The sequence below is a fragment of the Strigops habroptila genome, chromosome 7, assembly GCF_004027225.2.
Source record: "Strigops habroptila isolate Jane chromosome 7, bStrHab1.2.pri, whole genome shotgun sequence".
NCBI lineage: Eukaryota > Metazoa > Chordata > Aves > Psittaciformes > Psittacidae > Strigops > Strigops habroptila.
The window spans coordinates 23,729,489-23,747,590 of record NC_044283.2 but is presented as its reverse complement, the minus strand read 5'-3'; the positions used below and the strand labels follow the sequence as shown (position 1 = coordinate 23,747,590).

Genomic DNA, 18,102 nt, shown 5'->3' with positions numbered 1-18,102 from the left:
AAGTAAAGATGGAATTGTTTTTATGGTGGCATAAAATTTCTCTCCACCTTCTTCCACTTCTCTCTCTGATGCCAGCCTGCCACAACTAACCAGAAGTTTTAAATCAGGTATAGCTAACTATGCCTCTTTTTCTGTGTGTTACTTTTTACAGACATAACATTTTGGCAATCCTTCTTAAAGCAATGCTTCTCCTCCCCTCCTCCAAAAAACCTGCTATAACTGCACCCACTCCACTCTGTTGCTGTCCTTAAAACCTCCCAGCCCCAACAGTAGCTGACAGATCCAAGATGTTCTTATGATAGCCAGCCATTACAATATCAGCTCCAGGTTTGCATTCTGTTCACATGATACACGAGATATATATATATATATAAAATGTTACATATCTTATGTATCAACAGGATTATAAGAGGAGCAAATAACACATTCTTTACTTCTCAGGCCTTAAAAAGTGATTTTGCTGCTCATCTGTCAAGGCAGGGCATTGCTAGCCACACAAGAGCAGGTCAGCAGTGGAGGCAAGTGTGGAGTAGCCTAGGAACTTACTACGCTACTCCATCATTACACAGGCATGTTGGCAGCAGGAACACCTCCACGAATTATGCTGCCTATCATGGGACCTAAAGTCTACTAGCCCCCTGTCATGGTTTGGTTCTTCCACTCTAGTTACAGTTAACTCATTCACCTGGAAATTTATTTCTGCTGTTACTATTTCTGTACATACCATTTTGCAATTGTATAACTACCTACTAACTTGCTGCAGCTTTCTAAAAGCTGTTTTTAGAAGCCAAGTATTACAGGTAGTGCTGTTTTAAACTATTTAATATAAACTGATTTTGACTACATAAAACAATTTACACTGACTAGTAATGCTACCTAGAGAAATAGGCAAGTTTCAGTTAAGCTGTGGTAATTGCAATTAAGTTATTAAAGAAGTAACAGCCATCTGTCAGAACATCTGCTTTGGTGTTTGCCACTCCAAACTCCAAGATGAGAAAGACCAAGAGCTGCAAATCTTGCTTTACCGTAAACAACATTGTCCGGTTTTCTGCAATGTCTGTTGGCTGCACAACACTGTGTCCGTAGATAAGTTGACTTTTTAGGTTCAGTGAAATGGCATCTTCTTCAAAAGACCTGACAAAGCTGCTACTCCTCTGGCTTCCCTCTTGCAAATCCTTCTTAAAAGCAAAGGAACGCAGCCCAGGCTGGGAAAAGGATTTCCGAATTGGCCTTTTCTCCTCTTCTTCGCTGACCAAGGGCTGGAAGACAGACCGAAATTTGTCACTGAAAGAGAAGCCTCCAAAGCTATTGGCAGTTTCATGTTGGTGGGACGACGAGTTGCAATCTGATTTTTTTGCACAACTTGCACGATTAAATTTCTCAATGCATTCATCTATGAGTGCTGGAGGTGCGTTTTTATGTGCTACTGTCACCCGTCCACAGAACAGCACCTCAAACTTTTTGGCAAAAGGGTCTTCGACATCCGAGAGATTATTCTGAAACTCTTCCTGACGAGCAATTTTTCCAGCTTGTCGAATAGAGCTTATAATCTCAGGCACCTAGAGGAGATGAAAAAAAATACACAACATGAGCATCTCGTGGTTTATGACAAACAGGTTGCAAGAGTAAGAGGTGCTTCCTCCTGTTATTTTTCTGGAATGGCTAATTTGGGTTTGTTTTCTGAAAGATCAGTTGAAGTGAACTTGTATTTGCCCAACACATTGTAAAAGTTACAACACTGACTAGATGAATTGCTTGTTTGTCTCCCTGACAGGAATTCACCATCATCAGCAAGTTGTCAAAGGAGCTTCAGCTCTTGCAATACCCTGTGTTTCCAGTAAAACTTTTGCACCTGAAGGAACCAGTATAATGTGACAAATTCAAACTCAAAATGAAAGATAAAAATACTTCAGAAGCATGAGAGAAGCTACAGACTAATAACTTGGGAAAGTTATGCAATCTCTGTTATTTTTCACTCCTTTCTCTTACTCAAGCATTTATGTTATTGAGACTTCTGCAAATTTGTTTTCACCTTCATAATAATAATACCATATTACCTTGTTATTGCAGTTTGGTGTTTGGGATTTTTTTTTTTATTTTTTTTTTTTACTGTAAATAGCTGTGTTTTTCAAAGAAACATATTCTCTATTTTAGGTGTTCATTTTTATTCTACCATCCTAGATGATAGTTTCAAATCTGTCTACTGCAGCCCACAGATGTTGTAATTATGCTATCAGATATATTTTTAAGTCTATTACGTAACAGTAAACAGTCACAGTTTCTGATATGGTTGTAAGGTAGGAACATGCATATGCTATCTGCTAAACTGCTGTGGGGCCAACGCTTGGTTACAACCCCCTGTTTTGACTGGCCTAGGAGATTAAGGTTCTTCTGCAGCCTGTGCAGCCTTCTGCCGCTGTAACGACAAATGCAGGGCTACCACCTATGATTACAACAGATAATTTTGCCAACTTTTTAATTTCCCCAAATTACTTTGAGAAAAAAAAATCCATGCAAAGTGTGCCAGTTTCCCGACAAAACAAATATCCTCTGTTAAACATTAGTTGGAGCTTGCTTGCTTACAACTATTTGGTTGCAGATAGTACGGAAAGAAGTCTGGAAGCAGCAAACTGAAACAGGAGCCCAGAAGAACCACGTCCTCTATTGAGGAAAGGCATCCCTAAACATTAAAAGAAGAAAAAAAAAGAAAAAAAAAAAGCAAGCTTCGGAGACATGACCTCTGTCTTTTTCAGACATTTCTATGGTTATCTAATGCTTACGCATAATGCAGTAATGTACATAAACCAATGGAGGAAACAGCAAAGGACTCGAAGGGGGAAAAAGAAGGTTGAACAGTGAAAACTGAATGGTTATATTCTGGGTGCTCAGAAATACCTCAGTAGGATTCTTTTTAGAGACAAGGAAGCACAGATATACAGATATTGATAAATAGATACACATACACAGACATAGAGCTACTGGATTTAAGAGAATAAGTAACAGATTACAAAATAAGACAGACAGACAGCACAGGAAGCATTACTTCACCCTTGAGCGCAAGGAATGAGTCATCAGCTTATCACCCAGCAAAGACAATGGGGAGAGGTAAAAAAACAGAGTCATGACTTCAGAAGTCTCAGCTATATTATGAATCTTTTAGAAAGCCTTGGACTTGTGCAGCTTCATGTCTAACTTTTTACTCGTACACAAGAAGAATGTAAAGGTATAACGAATATGTTACCTCAAACGATATGCATTTGCTCCACTGTGAGCTCAAGGCTCATCTCAGTTTTACCTACCTCGTTCTCCTTCAAAGAACCAATTTTTAGTCGCATAACATATCAGGATGACAGTGAAACATAAAACTTTATTCTACCTATATTTCAAGCTGCAACTGCCTTAACATTTTCTAACAAACATGTTTTACTCTTGCAGGAGTGTCTGGACTCGCCAGCCACAGGCAATTTTATTTCCAAGTTGCCCAGAATACAAAGAGACCTGCAATCCTACCTCTGCCTTTGCCAAGGCTGCAGAGGTGACAGCAAAGGAGTGAGGTATTTTCTGGAAAATGCTCACTTTGCTAAAGCCAGGAACATCAGCTCTCACCCAGGCAAAGGGTGTCATAATCTCAGCCAGCACCACCCATGCTGACAACTATAAAGAGTTTCCAGCAGCGCAGGTGCTGCAAGGGTTATAGCTAAGCTAAAAGCCCAGAAAAGGCATTAGGGAGCCATCACAGATATGTAGTTACTGAATTTGATTTCTTTAATGTTTTTTGTTATCAAACACCTTGGACATTGACAAAATCGCTATTCAGCAGTGGCTGGACTCTACATACAGACAGTAGTTTGAGAAAGACACTACATCACAGAGAATTACTGCAGTAGTTAACATGCTTCACGTCTGAGGAGACCTAAGAGGCCTGTTAATGAAAACCAAAGGGAGTATTTAGTTATTTATTTTCACACATGCTAAGGCTTGAATTACGTCATTTGTAAGAAACAGCTGGCTTCCGTGCTACATGTACTGAAAAACACTGACTCCTCTGTTCCTGCTTGTTAACCCAAAACAAAAACCAACAAAAAAACCACCCAAAACCCAGAAAAACCAAACCCCACAGCCTGTTAATATAATTTTATTACTTCTGCTTAGGCAATTGATGCACTACTGCTCTAGTAGAAGCAGCAAATAACCACCTCACTTCCCTGTGACCCTTACACATGTTAAACTTTAATCTCTCTTCATTAGTACAGACAACTCACAATGAATGAGATACATATTTCCCTGGAACTGTTCTTGGCCTGATCAAGATTTGTGCTCTTTTAATCTACCTGTACCATTCCAGGTCATTTATGCAAGTATCTAGAAACTAAGAATCCACAGGCTCCTATGTGTCCTCCGAATCTGGCTCTCTCAGCAAATCTGGATGCTGACTACATGAAGATGAATTAAACATTAGTTTAAATAAAAGAGAGAGGGCGAGAGAGAAAGAAAACACCTGTGAAATGTAAATAAATACATAAATACTTTATAATTCTTTCAAATTATTAATATAAACAATGTAGGCTCTATCCTGGCAAATGCTTATTAACCACAGCTGGAATTTTTCCAGGTTAAGCAGCATGCCACTGGGCAAACAGTAACCACATCTCTTTGCAAACCTCCAGGAATTAATTAAGATGCAAACTGAATCAGGTTTTATGGCTCTTCAATTTGTATCAAAAAGGAGCAAGGATCAAGTTGCTCCTGAATTAAGTTAATGGTTGTGTGGTTCTTTCTGACCACAAGAAAGTCCTTTTTTTATTGTAAGGGTGGCCACGTGCTGGCCACAGGTTACCCAGAGGTTGCAGAGTCTCCATCCTTGTAGGTACGCAAACTCTGACTGGAAATGGCCCTGAGCAACCTGCTCTAGGTGACCCTGCTTTGAGCAGGGTGCTGAACGAGGTGACCTCCAGAGGCCTCAACCCATCTCAGCCTGGTGACTTAGATACCAGCATCTCCTATACAGACACATAGGCAATTGTGTCTACCAATCTGAACGTGCTAAGACAGTGGGGGAGGACTGCTGAACATGTGGACAATTTCTTCCTGCCACACAAATTCTCTTTTCTTGCCTACTTCTATTCTTAACTGTTTTCAGACTTGTTTCTCAGTATAAACACGTAATTAGTGGATAAAGATTATTTCTGTAATCAGAAAAACAACTGCTGATGACCTAAAATTATTCCTCTAAGCCCACAAAACTAAGTATGGAACAACAGTGTAAGCAACAACGAAACTTTACCAAACACAGAACATTACCTTCTCATCACTCAGTCTGGGCCAAAGAGGACTGTTGAACAGAAGACACAACTGAAATATATTAGGAAATGTTTTTGCATTCAGAGTATCTAAACTAGATACAGAAAAAGATGTGTCTATAACCATTCAAACTAACACTGGACTGCTGTGATTTTTTTTTTTTTTTTAAGTGAACCATGTAATTTCTGCTATGATGAGAATGTTTATTTTGCAGAGACAAGCAGGGAAATGAAATGCTGAGTATTCTTGTGACTTGACTCTTGGGTAACCAAGCAAAACAGAAACCAATATCTAGAACTTCCTAATTCACATTAGTCTGTTACTAGACAAACAGCTTCTATGCCATGCACCAAATCATGAGAGAAGGCAGTAATTTTTAAACATGCACAGATTTGCTGCATCTGAAGAAGGAATAGCTCTTTCTCTTCACAGAAACATTTACGTTTTATCCCACAAAACCAGAAGTCACCCGGAAAGTACACATACAAGCATACAGTAAGATGTCAACGGCTTTAGCCTGTCAGTGTATATGAGAAAGAGTGAGAAACTCTTTTAATGAAAAAAGCCCAGTAACAGCTGAGTGCAGCAGCTGTCTTTTGGTAAATAAGGACAGACTAGAAAAAAAGATTCTCTGTTTCTTTAATACACACTAGATAGGAAAATAAAGCATGCCACAGAAAAAGAATTGTTAAGACATCAACCGGCCAGGACTAGAGGAAAAAAACCCCAAACAACATTAGATGCTACGCAGGGTTTATACCTACAGTATAAACCTACCCGTTCATACCTACCAGTCTCTCCATATGGCAGTGAAGGTCTCAAGCACAGACTGAACTATTTTAAAGGAGCAGGTGGCTTTGTTTAATATAAAACAGATCTGTGTTACCCGGAACTGGTCTTACACAATAAACTCCATAAATTCTTGGGAGACTGAAAACCACTAGGGTCAGATCTTGAGTTGAACCTTAAAAGGCCTCAGAAGGAAAAGAGCCTTAAAAATCTGTCACAAAGCTCTTGAAACAAGTAGATGTTTTGATTAAGTGAGTTTTGCCTGCCTACTCAAGAATGAAAGGACATCTGAATTATTTTTAAGTGGTTTTACTTGCCTTTTTTCCTGACCATAGCAGGCTCAATAAAGAATGTCAAGAAGTCTAATATGATGTTTGCTGTTAATACCTTTCCTTCTCTATTTTACTAGAGAGTGCTCCTACAGGAAAAACAGGGTCTACAACTATATATCTTAGAAGAAGCCATCTAATTCTAACAGGACAGACAGCAGTATTTTTGTCACCCAGAAGGTATTTATAATCATGGAATACTTTGTAGAAGTAGTGGAACAGAAGAAAGGAGAATCATTTTTTGAGACATTCAAAACGTATAAAAAGATGAGACAGCAAAGAATTTATTTGCATTTTTAAAAGACTGCAGAAAATCTTTGATTTCAGTAGTCCGATATGCACTAAAAAGTAGTTGATCTCTCGTCAGCATACTTCTAGCAAAACAGCTGTGCAGTAATAAAACAGATCAATGCTTCCCATCCTTATAACTTCTTCAACTCACCCTAGTGGTTAACTGACTTTTCTGAATAGTTTTCTTCACTAAATGGATTTAAAGTTTGTCATTTTTAGATCTAAACCATTTTAATTTACAGACTTCACTGGAGTTTTTTTGTTTTCTTTTTTTTTTTTTTTTTTACTCTACTCAAGATGCTGCACAATTTATCCTTTCAGTATCATAGAATAATTTAATTTGGATGTGACCTCTCAGGGTGCAGCCCCCCACATAAAGCAAGGCAAACTCTCAAGTTAGATCCCACTTCAAACTTAGATGAGAAGCTGGGGCTTACACCCAGCCGAGTTCCAAGTAACTCCAACAATGGGGACCCCAGAACCTCCTCTTCCCTATGGGAAACCTACAGCTGCCAGAAAAAGAAGAGCAAGACACTATCAGCTGAGATTGAGTCTTGCCCACTAGTTTAACCAAAGAATGAACTAAAAACTTCTACTACAAAACCAAAGTGTTTAGTTTTCACTGAAGTAAAAAAAAAAAAAAAAGTTCTAAAGGTGACAGAATTCCTTTCTTCCTTGGCATTAGTAAAAATTCAAGGTAGAAAAGAATAACAAACTTTTCCATTTCCATTTTAGCCAAAGACCTTTTATACTCATGTCTTATCTCAACAGACCTCACAAGTTTTTCTTCTATTATCTCGCTTGGAGACTGCTCTACAGCCTCCTACACCTTGCAGACTTTTTCCAGCCATTAACTTCAATTTTCATTGCCCAAAGTTTCACTCCTTGACTCCTAAACAACAGTTCCATGGAGTGCTTTAAGTATTAGCTTTCTTCCTTTGCTAATTGTTGATTTTTTTTTTTTTTTACTCCCACAAAGCCACTTTCAAACCAAATATAATTCAGACAAAGAGGCAGAAAGGTTATAGTTCCTTCAGTTCTTGGATGATGACCATCTATAGTAAGCTCCCATCAGGTTTATTGTGCATAACAAATGCACCATGGGTAAAGCCAAAGTGAGATTAATACAAACACTTCCCTAAGTATTTAAGATCAATGGTTGCATGGGGAGACAGTTCACCTTTGCTCCATGATTTCACACCTCAACATAAATGATCCAGAACTTTGCTACTGTATCCTCACTACTCATAAAATAGCTATGAAGTGTGCCACTCTCAGCAGCTTCACCACCCACGTATGTTGGTCTAGCTCATTTCTCTCTATAGTACCTAAAATGCAGTAGATGCCTCATTTAACCGGGGAACTCACGGATCTTTGGAGAAAGGAGAACAAGTCAGAGCACAAGCAGAGGGCTGGGAGGGGCAGGCGGGCTAGCAGCCAGCGAGGCTAACCACACCACAGGTGTGCTACTCAGAGAGGACCCTGAAACCAGACCTGCAAAGGCAAGGCAGGGATGTCATTCCAACCTTGATAAGGCAAAGCTCAAAGCCTGAATAATATCACCACGGACCTATGAAAGGAAAAGCAACCGTACATGTATCTACTTGCGGGGGCAGTTTACTTGGTTAGGTTTAAACAGGTGTTATACAGAGAATGGGATAAGAGAGGGTGATGGGGCTAAGACTCAAATTTTGCAGGTATGTATGTATGTAAGAAGCTGATGAACAAAAGTGCACTAAAATCCAAAGGGGCAGAAAAGAGTCATGCGTTTAAATCCAGTTCTTTTTGGCTTGGAGCATGGTGGATGAGTGACACTCATGTCCTCAGAGATGACTCTGACATAGTAAGCACCAAGAATGGAGCTCCATGTAGCCAACACGTACTCTTACAGTTTACACATTATCATAAAAAGCCATAAAGTTGACTAGACTTCATACAGACATCAGGCGCTGCTTCCAGAAGATTGCCAAGTAATGCAGATTGATGCTGTGAGTACTGTATGTGACTTTCACAGTATCACATTCCTTTTAATGTTACAGATGAATCTCAGCTCAAGAACATTGCTCATGACGGCTCAGCCAGATGGAAAGGGTTACACTTTTTGCAAGTCATGTGAATTGAAGAGCACTACAGGCAATTTAAAGATGCACAAAAAGGTTTTCTTTTCTTTCTGAAAAAAAAAAATATTTGCAGAATCTGTTTATAGATTATTGTAAACAAGCTCAGAAATAGAACATAATGGTACTCAGTGTTCTAGTGAAGCTGGACGGCTCTGTTTTGTGGTGGTACTTCCTCCCTCAGATGCATCATGCTGCTGATATACTTTAAGGGTTTTTTTCTCATGCTCTCAAGACATACTTTCCTTGAAACCCAAAATACAACAAAACCTGACTACTTCCCATAAATAAACCACCATGTCCCAGACTGATGCTTACTTTCGGACACCTCCCCATGAAAACGCATAAACCAAAACTAAACTGCAGCTGACCGAAAGCCCCCATGGACTTTTATTGCACCTCCAAATGCAACAGCACCTGACTGGCTCTGAAGGGGGTGTTCCTACAAAATCTACTTTTGGGAAGCCTATTAGTATACTCTGCCCTATACATGGAGGATTTATCACATGGCATTCACTAATTCATTTTCCCCAGCCCCCCGTCTGTCTTTACAAAACGCTTTCTTTTTATCTTGTAGTGTTTCATCAGTTCCTCCATTCAGTACCATAAACCGAACCGTGAAATAAACCAAGTCAACAGATATTTCACATAGCCCATTAACATCTTCATAGCGTTATCTTCTCCATCTTTAGTTTCAGTTTTCTTTTCACATAATTTCACAAATGAAAACAGCACCTGAAGACATTAACGCTTCAAAGTTGGTCAAACCTGCAGGATTCCTGGCTCACATTTTACAAGGAAGTAATACCTGTTGTAAAGTAATAGCTAGAAACCTCTGTGCTCGTGCATTATCAACAGAGATTAAATCCTTTTTTTGAGAGTGTGGGAGTAGAATTCAGCTCCTTTCACAGGGTTGAGACAAGCCTAGGGGCTGAGTTGGAGGCTATGGGGTGGGAAACAGAAGGAAGCCTATTCTTAGTTATAAAAACACAGCAATGACATTTGAAAGTTTTTGGGACAGGGGCTTTTTTCTTGGCGAGTTTTGTTTTGGGTTTGGGGGGGGGGGTGAGGTTCTTCACAGTTTGGTGTTTTTTTAAACTGAAAGGCAGTAACAGGATTTAAAACAGGAAATGAGTTACCAAGCACATTTTGGGAAAAGAAGTTATTTATCAGATTAAATTCCACTTGTACAATAGGAGACAGGCTCTCTCCCAGTCTCCTTTGCTCTCAGGCTTCTGTCACAGTTACCAAAATTAGTACAACTGGCAAACGAGGGGCTAGCAAAACAGACAGAAGTGAATGTAACTTCTTTTCACATGATACAAAGCCTGAAATTGCTCTGTCCTTTTAGCAATATTCAACTCTAAACAAGAACGGAGGAAAACTCCATTTGCAATTTGGGTCCTCTTTACAACTGACATTATTTCTGATAGAACCTTCTTGGACTGCTGATCCAAATGCGTGTCAAAATCCGCCTCCCCTCAAAATTTATTTTGAAGTTTTCACAGGGGATAAGGAGGATTATCCTACAAATGCTTTTGCTTGACATGGCATAGAAGTTAGCTCTGCCTGCAATAGAGTAAAACACCATCTCTCTTACTCTGACAACTCAGTAAGACTTTCTGAGGAAAGGGTCAGCCCCAGGGTCCTTCTTCCTAGAACTGCTGGGAGAGCCAGGGAGACAGACGTTTTTCATGGGAAGAATCTTTCTGGAACATTAAACTCATAAAGGCCCTAATTGAACTGGAGTGCAGAAGCTTATGAGCTTTTTCCAGAATTCAGCCTGACCGGTATAAAATGCCAGTGAACTGATTTGCTCATGGATAAGCTTCTGTATTTGCTGCTTTGTTGTGCAGTAGCAGATTCCAGCTGCCACAGGTCAACACACAGAAGAACAGGATGGAAAAGTAATGGTTAAACATCCCAGGAAAACTACCCTGACCTCCACTTCAGAAAAGCAGTTACTTAGTTCACCAGTTTTAGTCCTTTTCAGATGTAAAGCAAACGGTTTATCATGTCTAGGGACTTTTTGAGTTATGGTGGGGTTTTTCTAAGTAATGCCTTGTAAGTAATGCCTTATCATAAAAAGGTCTAATGGGATTTTCAAACTTGTCAATCAACTACATACTTCATGAAATCCACACCTGTAGTTGATATTAGTTTGTATTTTTTTTTCCTAAAATCCCTTGCAAACCACACAAAATAACAATGTATGTATTTCTGAAAATTAACTTCCTTTGAACATGAGGTGTTTGCCAGCCTTCGATGAATAGTCATCTTAGGAACATTACACATTTTATGGTATTGACATAGGTTAAAGTTTTATAAAGTTAAAGTTTAATGCTACTGTACATTAGGCATCTCTAATGTACTATGCATTCAATATAATGGAAGAGGAGGAAGAACGATACATCTAAAGAGCTCTCAAACTTCTAGCAAGACCCTTATTACGTATGAAGCATAAGGAAATAGTTAACAACCTCCAGAATTTAACTGTATTTTGCAACAAACAACTCACAGAAAGCTTATTGACCTCCTGTGATTCACTAAGGACTATTTACATTAAAACACTCATCATGTAATTTGACTTAAAACTATTCGGCTTTTTGTGAAGGCATTTAGCTACAATAGGATAGGTCATGTTTTAACTCTCTTGGTAATAGTTGCTAAACTGTTATTGAGGACAGTGGAAAACACATTGCTTTCCTTAGGTTATTTTGCATTTACTGGAAGCTATCAATGCAATGTTTTTGGGCAGAAAAGGAAAGGACAATCTGTTTATTCAAGATCCCCTCCATTAAGATAAAGCCAGATCACATTAGGGAAACTGCCAATTCTTCCTCTAGAAAGAGGAAAGGACTCCAAAGAGTCAAGGATTATTGTCCCAAAAAAGTCAGTCCTCCCAGTTCCTGATGACAATAGACAAACTAGTGCCTACTCCCTTCTGTTAAAAGGCAAACCTGTCTTAAGATTTTACAGTAGATAAAAAGTTCAAGTTTTCTGTATTCTATTCTTCCTCTCAGATCCAGATTTTACAAAAATCTTGCAAGAAAAAAGAAAGAGCTTGGGGGAAAGTGCTTTTGTAGAATGGTCGTTCCTTAAGTCTTTACATCAGGTGTCTCTGAAAGCCACTGTGAGAGACCCAGCATGCCTGCACTAAGTACATAAGCATGCTAGAAAAGTGAGGAGAGAAAGGATAACCAGATGGGATAGTAGAGATCTGAAAAAGTTATTTAACAATGTATTCAGAAGAGACAATCAGTGTGGAAAATGTGCTGTTCATTTACAGACTGCCTGTAAGACAGCGTTTCACTGCAAACTATCTTACGTCTGGCAGTCCTGCAATACCATCCTATGCAGCACTAGCGCACTTGTCCATGCTTTTGGTCATCTTAACCAGATCTCATTTCTTCGTTTTAATGTTGGCACCTTCATTGGCTGTTCTCTGGTCACTCTAACTGTTACAGGGCATCCGAGCATGCTCCTTGTGTTGACAGTCAATAGTGAATTTGCATGTCTCAACACAAACCCCAAGATGTCGCTATCCTTTTCAGATAAAGCTGCGCATTCAGCCCCAAATGGAGAAGAGTTGCTGAAACATTGATAAAAGGCACCATCAAGACAAACGGAGCTATGGGATCACTCCTGAAAGTCATCCCAGAGCTAAGCCACCCCAGAAATACCTAAAACCAAGAAGCCAGAAGAGAAGCTTTGGCAGTGACTCCAAATTACGAAAATGCCATGACAGTTCTCCTTGCTGACAAGAATTCGTATGTTTATGTCCTGTGCTAAATTCACGACAAATTCACTACAGTGGTAGATCTCTAGATCTGCAGCCTGTGCCAACAAGTATTTTGGTCATAGTTCAGCATATAGCTCATAGCTCAGTCATAGCTCAGTTCAGCACTACTACCTGGCCTATGCAGGTGCTGATAATTGGTCTCAGAATCAGTGCTCATCTAGGAAAACCCTAGTAACTAAAGAGTAACAGCTGAAATTCATCCTTCTGTACCTTCTCCATTAGCCATACTACAGTATTACTAACATTTCTCTAAAGCTGCAATCAGATCTTTTACCTGCATAATCTGGTTCATTTAAATAAACACGGTATCCAATCCTACATGATGCCTGACAGGAGTTTAGAAATACTAATGATGCAGTTGACGAACAAGAGACGAAATTCAGAGAACTTCATTAATTTGAGTCTCAGTCTCAAAATTCTTTTCATTCCTATGTAAGAAAGCAATACAGGAAAAAAAAGGAGGAAAAAGAATAAAAATCACAGCATGGAAGACAGTGCCAGACTGATTGAAAATGGAAGATATTCCTAAAATCATGTGCATTTCTGGAGCTCCTACCATACATTTGTACTACCACTTAATAAATACCAAATTTGATCCACAACATACTTTATTTGGCCACAACTTCAAACAATACCCACATAAAAAATCAGAATCTGTTCTCTTATGAAACTGCTATTTTAAGCCTACCTAGTCTCTTCCAACAGTAAATTTTCCATTATTCCTTTTTGTTCTTTCACTCTCCCTCTCAGTTTAAGGCTGTGTTTCTTTAGAAAATGGTAAATCAGACAACTACCAAACACTGAACTGCAGCTAAGCTGCACACTACACTGTCACACCCCTTTCAGAGTGACTGAATCCTGACCTTCACAATATTTCCAAAGTATTCTATATTTACACACTTACTCTCCAAGGAAGCCCAAAAGGGAGTGGTGAGTATTCAACATTTCTAAAGCACAGATGTCACAGACTTACAGCATCTCCATGGGAAGCTGGAGGGGGATACAAAAAGGATGCTCTATGCAACACACTAACAGACTAGCTGAAGGAAAGCAGGAAGAAAGGAAGGAAAAAAAAGATTTTGAAGCAAGACTCCTTTTAATGCCAACTTCTACTCCCTCCAACAAACTGTGTCAGCACAAAGGACTGCCCGTATTTCAGCCACACCTAACAGACAAGTGGACTGGGCCTTTTTGTGTTGTTTTTTAAACATATGTGAAAGCATTATCAAATCTTTAGAAATACCAGAGAATACTGCCTGAATTGTAACAATTATAACAACCTACAATAAATAATTTTGTGTATAATTCTGCACTTCATAAACAAAGCATAGCATCAGCTCCATAAACTGTGCTTCCATATAAAAGAGGATTTTTCTTAAGTGTAGAAAAGTCAGCCTCCGATAACTGCATGTCAAATGGAAATGGCAATCGCTTCCACAGAAGCTAAATCCTACAGATCCAAGTGGGACTTAGCCAAAATCTCAAATTCCAACACGTATTTTTGGTTCAGGTTCTGGATAACTACCACCAGAGTTTTAAAGACAGGCCTCTTGTACATAATTGCCTAAAACTCCAAAGCACTTCTACAAATCTCCTTCTCCATGTCTTGCAACTGAGGAGATTGGAAACTACAAAAAGGTCCAAAGAAACAAAACCAGCATGAAACATTTAGTGTTAACCATCCAAATTTCCATGACAACAGCTGCAGTGAGCTCACCTCATTGGTACTATAGCAGCAGACCAATAGTCCAGTAAATGTAGAGGCAAATGCTAAGATCTAATAAAAGTAAGATATTTGGTTACAGAGCTCCTTGAAATAAACATACAAACCCCACAAAATGTTTGACTGAAAAAGAAAAGGGGCTGTTTAGTTTAGCTCAGCTTTGCCATTTTCAGTAGCTGGGAGTGTGCCTGCATAACTACATGCAAGTAGTCTCTATTCCCCAAACCTGCAATTTCATAGGATATCTGTACCTGAAAATCCTGTTTGGTTACTGCATATGAAAGGTTCCCCATGGAAAAAACATATGTTTTTGATTACAGTGATGATGCTGTAAAGGCACAAAGAGAAGCATTCACATGTCCAAAGCCAGCAACTTTTGAGTTGGGAAGAAGCTTCCAGATATTCAGCCAAGATGAAGTTTTGTTTTTTAAATGCAACCATCAACACATGTGCTTACATGCACGCTGCTCCGAGAATGAAAAGCAATACATGTTTTTCCTCCCTCTTCACACTGCTTCAGTTAATGGCAGACAGAAGTCTAGCTCACAGAAACTCTGGACAACCTCTTCAGCCCTGAAATCCTCACAAAGCAGTAGCCAAAAGGTCAATATCCTAATAAAACAAAACCTCTCTGATAGATCCCTATTCCTTGAATCAGGGCCATCTACCAGAAAGCTGTGTGTATGCTGTTTGTCCAGCTTCTCTAAATGGATTTCTGAAGTATTATATAGGTATGACTACACTATTTTAATTAGGACCAGGAATATGTTTGGCAGTGGAGTCTCTCAATCCACTTCTTGTGTGACAGCATTGTGAAGCTGTCTCAAAGTACCTGAACAGCTCCACAATGTCCAATTAAACAGAACTAAGCCTTCACTTCGTGATGCATTTCACTGCATACAGGCATTTGTTCACAGCACTAAGTTAGGGCTAGTTGAAAGTAAACCCAACTTCCTTAAATAAGGTACACAACAAGTCCTCAGCGCCAGCAGTTTCCCTTGAATAACCTGGTGCTATATGCTACTTGCTAAAGTAGATGCAACCTACAGGTGATTTCATCTAGGCTACTAACTGCACCTTTCACACATCTGGACAGCTGATCTGTAAATACTGGCCTGGCCTTTTGGAAACTTGCAGACACAAGAGAAAACAGGTAGCAGAAACCCAGTTGTTACACTCTAGTCCACCTCAACAGGATAAAGGTGCCTGAGCCTCCTCCTTGTTCCTCAGTAAGCAAATCATGTTTTCAGAAAGATTTTACTTTAAATCTATTAAACTTTTATATTTATGCATTAATTCACTCAGGTTTTGTTACTGTAACTTGGTTAAAAATTAAGCATAACCAAAACCAATGCAGACACAATCCAGTACACAAATAACTCAGTGATAAAACCGATACACAGTGGTTAATGTCATCCCTTGCCTCAGCTTCTGCTCTCTGAGTTCCTGCTGCTTTTCCCAGCTCTGCTGCCTCACCTCGCCATATAAATTAGTAAACAAGCTCCCATTTGAGCACAACTCTTGACATATTTTGTATATCTTTACCGATATGTAAAATACTAACAAAACCAAGGCTGAGATTTTGTTTTTTTCATTTTCCTCAGTCACTGCCATCCATGAGAATTTCAGCTTGAACAGTTGAGCTGTAGAGGCTTCTAATAATAAAATACATATATATATGTTTTAATTCAATTAACAGTGTTTCTATTGAAGATTTACTTGCTAAGCCACTAGTCAACCTCCGTATGCTATACACAACCCCAGCTCCTTCAACTTCAGGAAGTCTTTTAAACCATTTAATTTTAAAATCTTATTTGTTAGTTGGCACAGAAAAAACATTCCAACATCCCCTTAAAATCAGAGGTTTCTCGGAAATGCTGCAGCTTCTAGATTCAGGATGATGGGAAATTACAAACTGGAATTATCTTGCAGCTCTGTGATCTGCTCTCTGAAGAAAGAGGTGTTTTGCCTGACTTTTCCCTTCAAGATGTTTCTACTTGGGGAACCCAGAGCCAAACTGCTGCTTTTGAATTCTCAGAAACACCTCTAGTGCACATAAAAGACTGTTTCACTCCAGCAGCCTTCCAGAAAAGCAGGCTATGGTGTGAAACAGTATTTTAGATCATCAAATGTAAAGCAAATAAAGTTAAACTGTGGTGCCCCATTATATGGCAAAACCCCCAACAAACCCTTAGTTGTACAGTCCATCTCTGATGGGACCTGGAGTTTTCCCTGCAAGATTTACTAACACTTTTGTTACCGTTTTGGCCCATGTCAACCACATTAAGACAGCTAATAGCACCAATTTCCAGAGAGCTCAGCAAAGGAAAGCAATCAGTTTTTGACTGGAGCCTAAAAGCTCTGTTTTGAATTGCAGGGGGCAGGACCTGTACAAAACAGCGAGCTCAGCTACCTTGTTATTAAATCTGAAGGTCAACATGAACCCGAAAGCAGACACTCATAAGAAATCAATTCAGAAAGGCATAAATGATTCAGGACAAAAACCTTGGTAAACTCCAATCTCCATGGCCAGGAATTTCACTATGGGAAGCCCCACTCCTCACTAAGCACCCATAATGTACTTTACAAATGCAGAGGATGCTGCTCTACTCCACCTGTCCAGCCACGTAAAACCCATACGAGCCAGACTGTATTCTGTCTTTCTCCCATCGAATTGGGGATGTTTAAACAGAGTGGGTGCAATTCAGGCCTGGCATGCAAAAAAAGAAATGGAAGGGCAAAGAATAAAAGCTAATAGCTCCAAAGGGAATGTAACTGCTGAGTAACGGAGGGGTTTCACTACAGGACTGAATTCATTTCAAATGCTGAGCGCATATTCCTCGGTCATCGCCCAGACCCCCGCAGGGGACGGTGGGGAGTGACTGGCATACAGAAAACAGCACATTACAACTGCTTGGCACTCTGTGACAATCTGCATTTATCTGAAAAGCTGTCAATTGGTAACATTTTTTCCCCAGCATAAACTGACTTGGGGAGCAGCAACGTAGTGTTCTCTGACAGGGGCATTGTGCAAACTCGGGCACCAAAACCCAGCTCCGGCAGAAATCCGAACTTTCTCTTTGCTGCATTGCTGGCATCCAGCCCAGGAGACAAGCAAGGGTCCGTCCCTCCAGCCCTACTCACAGCATCTATGGCTTCAGGGAGATTTTTCCACAAGCGCAACTGTGGCATTTGGGCCTTCCCTCCCCAGTGACTCCCAATTCTTCCCCAACGCTAGCTCTCTATTAACTCTCTGATCCTTGATACAGAATCCAAGTAGTCAAACTCACAAAAAGGGTTATCAGGGGAAAACGCACTAGCACAAACAAGGGTTGTACCCCATAGGACACCACTAACATTTATTTACCTCCCAAAATAATTTACCATCTTAGAAGCAAAATGGGCTTAAAAGTAAGATGGGCTTAATAAACTCCTAAGTTTATTGGGCTTCAGACAGTGTTAAAATGCCTGGTTATGCAGGCTCCTTAAGAAACCAAACCTTGTTTGGCTACAATGCAAGTCATTCACTGAGGGATTAAAGACACCCAAAGATGCTCAACTTTCTGGAAGCTGTGGTGAAAAAGGCAAAGAGACATGTCAGTTGGAACAAAACATCCTCCTAAATGAGTGTGATATACCCTAAAACAGACCAGTAAAAATGCCAAGATCACCCTTTCAGAAGACTTAAAAAGGAAAAAGAGGAGAGTGGGATTTCTTGGGCTTCCTGATTTTCAGTCTCTCATTCCTTCT

The 18,102-nt window shown here is 39.6% G+C and overlaps 1 protein-coding gene across 7 annotated transcripts in view; it reads right to left on the bottom strand.

Moving 5' to 3' along the window:
* The window catches only part of TBC1D1 (TBC1 domain family member 1), a 114,110-nt gene that overhangs the window by 61,450 nt on the left and 34,558 nt on the right, over nt 1-18,102 (bottom strand). For all 7 annotated transcript variants that reach the window (XM_030492198.1, XM_030492200.1, XM_030492202.1 and 4 more), the window contains one exon: nt 1,026-1,559. In XM_030492198.1, the coding sequence (XP_030348058.1) occupies nt 1,026-1,559 (534 nt within the window). The remainder of the gene's footprint in view (nt 1-1,025; nt 1,560-18,102) is intronic.